This window comes from Rhincodon typus, chromosome 44 (genome assembly GCF_021869965.1).
Source record: "Rhincodon typus isolate 14 chromosome 44, sRhiTyp1.1, whole genome shotgun sequence".
NCBI classification, from domain to species: Eukaryota; Metazoa; Chordata; class Chondrichthyes; order Orectolobiformes; family Rhincodontidae; genus Rhincodon; species Rhincodon typus.
In genome coordinates, this window is record NC_063375.1 from 1,443,186 (window position 1) to 1,444,321 (window position 1,136).

At 61.3% G+C, this 1,136-nt stretch overlaps 1 protein-coding gene across 1 annotated transcript in view; it reads right to left on the bottom strand.

Annotated features, from left to right (window-relative positions):
* Positions 1-1,136, bottom strand: part of LOC125487725 (protein bicaudal D homolog 2-like) — a 32,199-nt gene that overhangs the window by 7,131 nt on the left and 23,932 nt on the right. Inside the window, exon 3 of the mRNA XM_048619875.1 lies at positions 248-400. Coding sequence (XP_048475832.1) covers positions 248-400 — 153 coding nt within the window. The remainder of the gene's footprint in view (positions 1-247; positions 401-1,136) is intronic.

A 1,136-nucleotide genomic window follows, 5' to 3' on the forward strand; every position in this document is an offset into this window, starting at 1 on the left:
GAGGGGAGCGGGCGCTGTCGGAGGGTCGGCGCCGAGGGGAGCGGGCGCTGTCGGAGGGTCGGCGCCGAGGGGAGCGGGCGCTGTCGGAGGGTCGGCGCCGATGGAGTGGGCGCTGTCGGAGGGTCAGCGCCGAGGGGAGCGGGTGCTGTCGGAGGGTCAGCGCCGCGGGACCGGGCGCTGTCGGAGGTTGAGGGAGCGGGCACTGTCGGAGAGGCCTGAGGAGGCGGGGTCAGGGGGCAGGCCGTACCTGGTTCTCCCGTAGCACGGAGACCAGCTTCTGTAGCGAGATGTTCTCCTCCTCCAGCTCCACGCAGTCCTGCAGCTGCTGGCTCTCTCGGATTTTCAACTCTTTAATCTCATCCCTCAGCTGTGCCTTCTCCACCTCCAGTGTCTCACCGATCTGTCAGAACGAGACAGGAGAAAACATACAGAGGGTAAACACCTCGCCGTTTCATTAAATCCAGCCTTTGGACTGATGAAGGGCAAGTAACATTTACGCCAGGCAAATGCCAGGCTATGCCCATCTCCACCGAGAGAGAGAATCTAACCAATGGCGTGACCATCACTGAATCCCCCACGATCAACATCCTGGGGGTTACCCATTGAGCAGAAACTGAACTGGGACCCAGCCCCATATCAATGCAGCGGATACAAGGAGCAGGTCAAAGGCTGGGAATCCTGCAGCGAGGAACTCCCCTCCTGTCTCTCCCCGCTAACCCCCCGCTCTCCCCCCCCCCCCCCCCCAAAAGCCTATCCCACCATTGACAAGGCACAAGGCAGGAGGGTGAGGGAACACTCCCCACTTGCCCTGGAAAGGGGCAGCCCCAACAACACTGGAGGAGATGACAGAAATAGGGAGGGGGTGTAGGGGGCTGGAGGAGGTGAGGGAGTGGGCACTGTCATCCCTCCCTATCTCGGTCACCTTTTCATAGAATCCCCTACAATGTGGGGACAGGCCCTTCGGCCCAACAAGTCCACACCGACTCTCAGAGCGTCCCACCCAGACCCAGGCTCATCCCCCCGATAAACCCACCTAACCCGCACATCCCATTTTCAACGGCCAATCCACCCTAACCCGCACAGCCCTGGGCACTAAGGGACAATTTAGCACGGCCAATCCCACCCTAACCCGCACA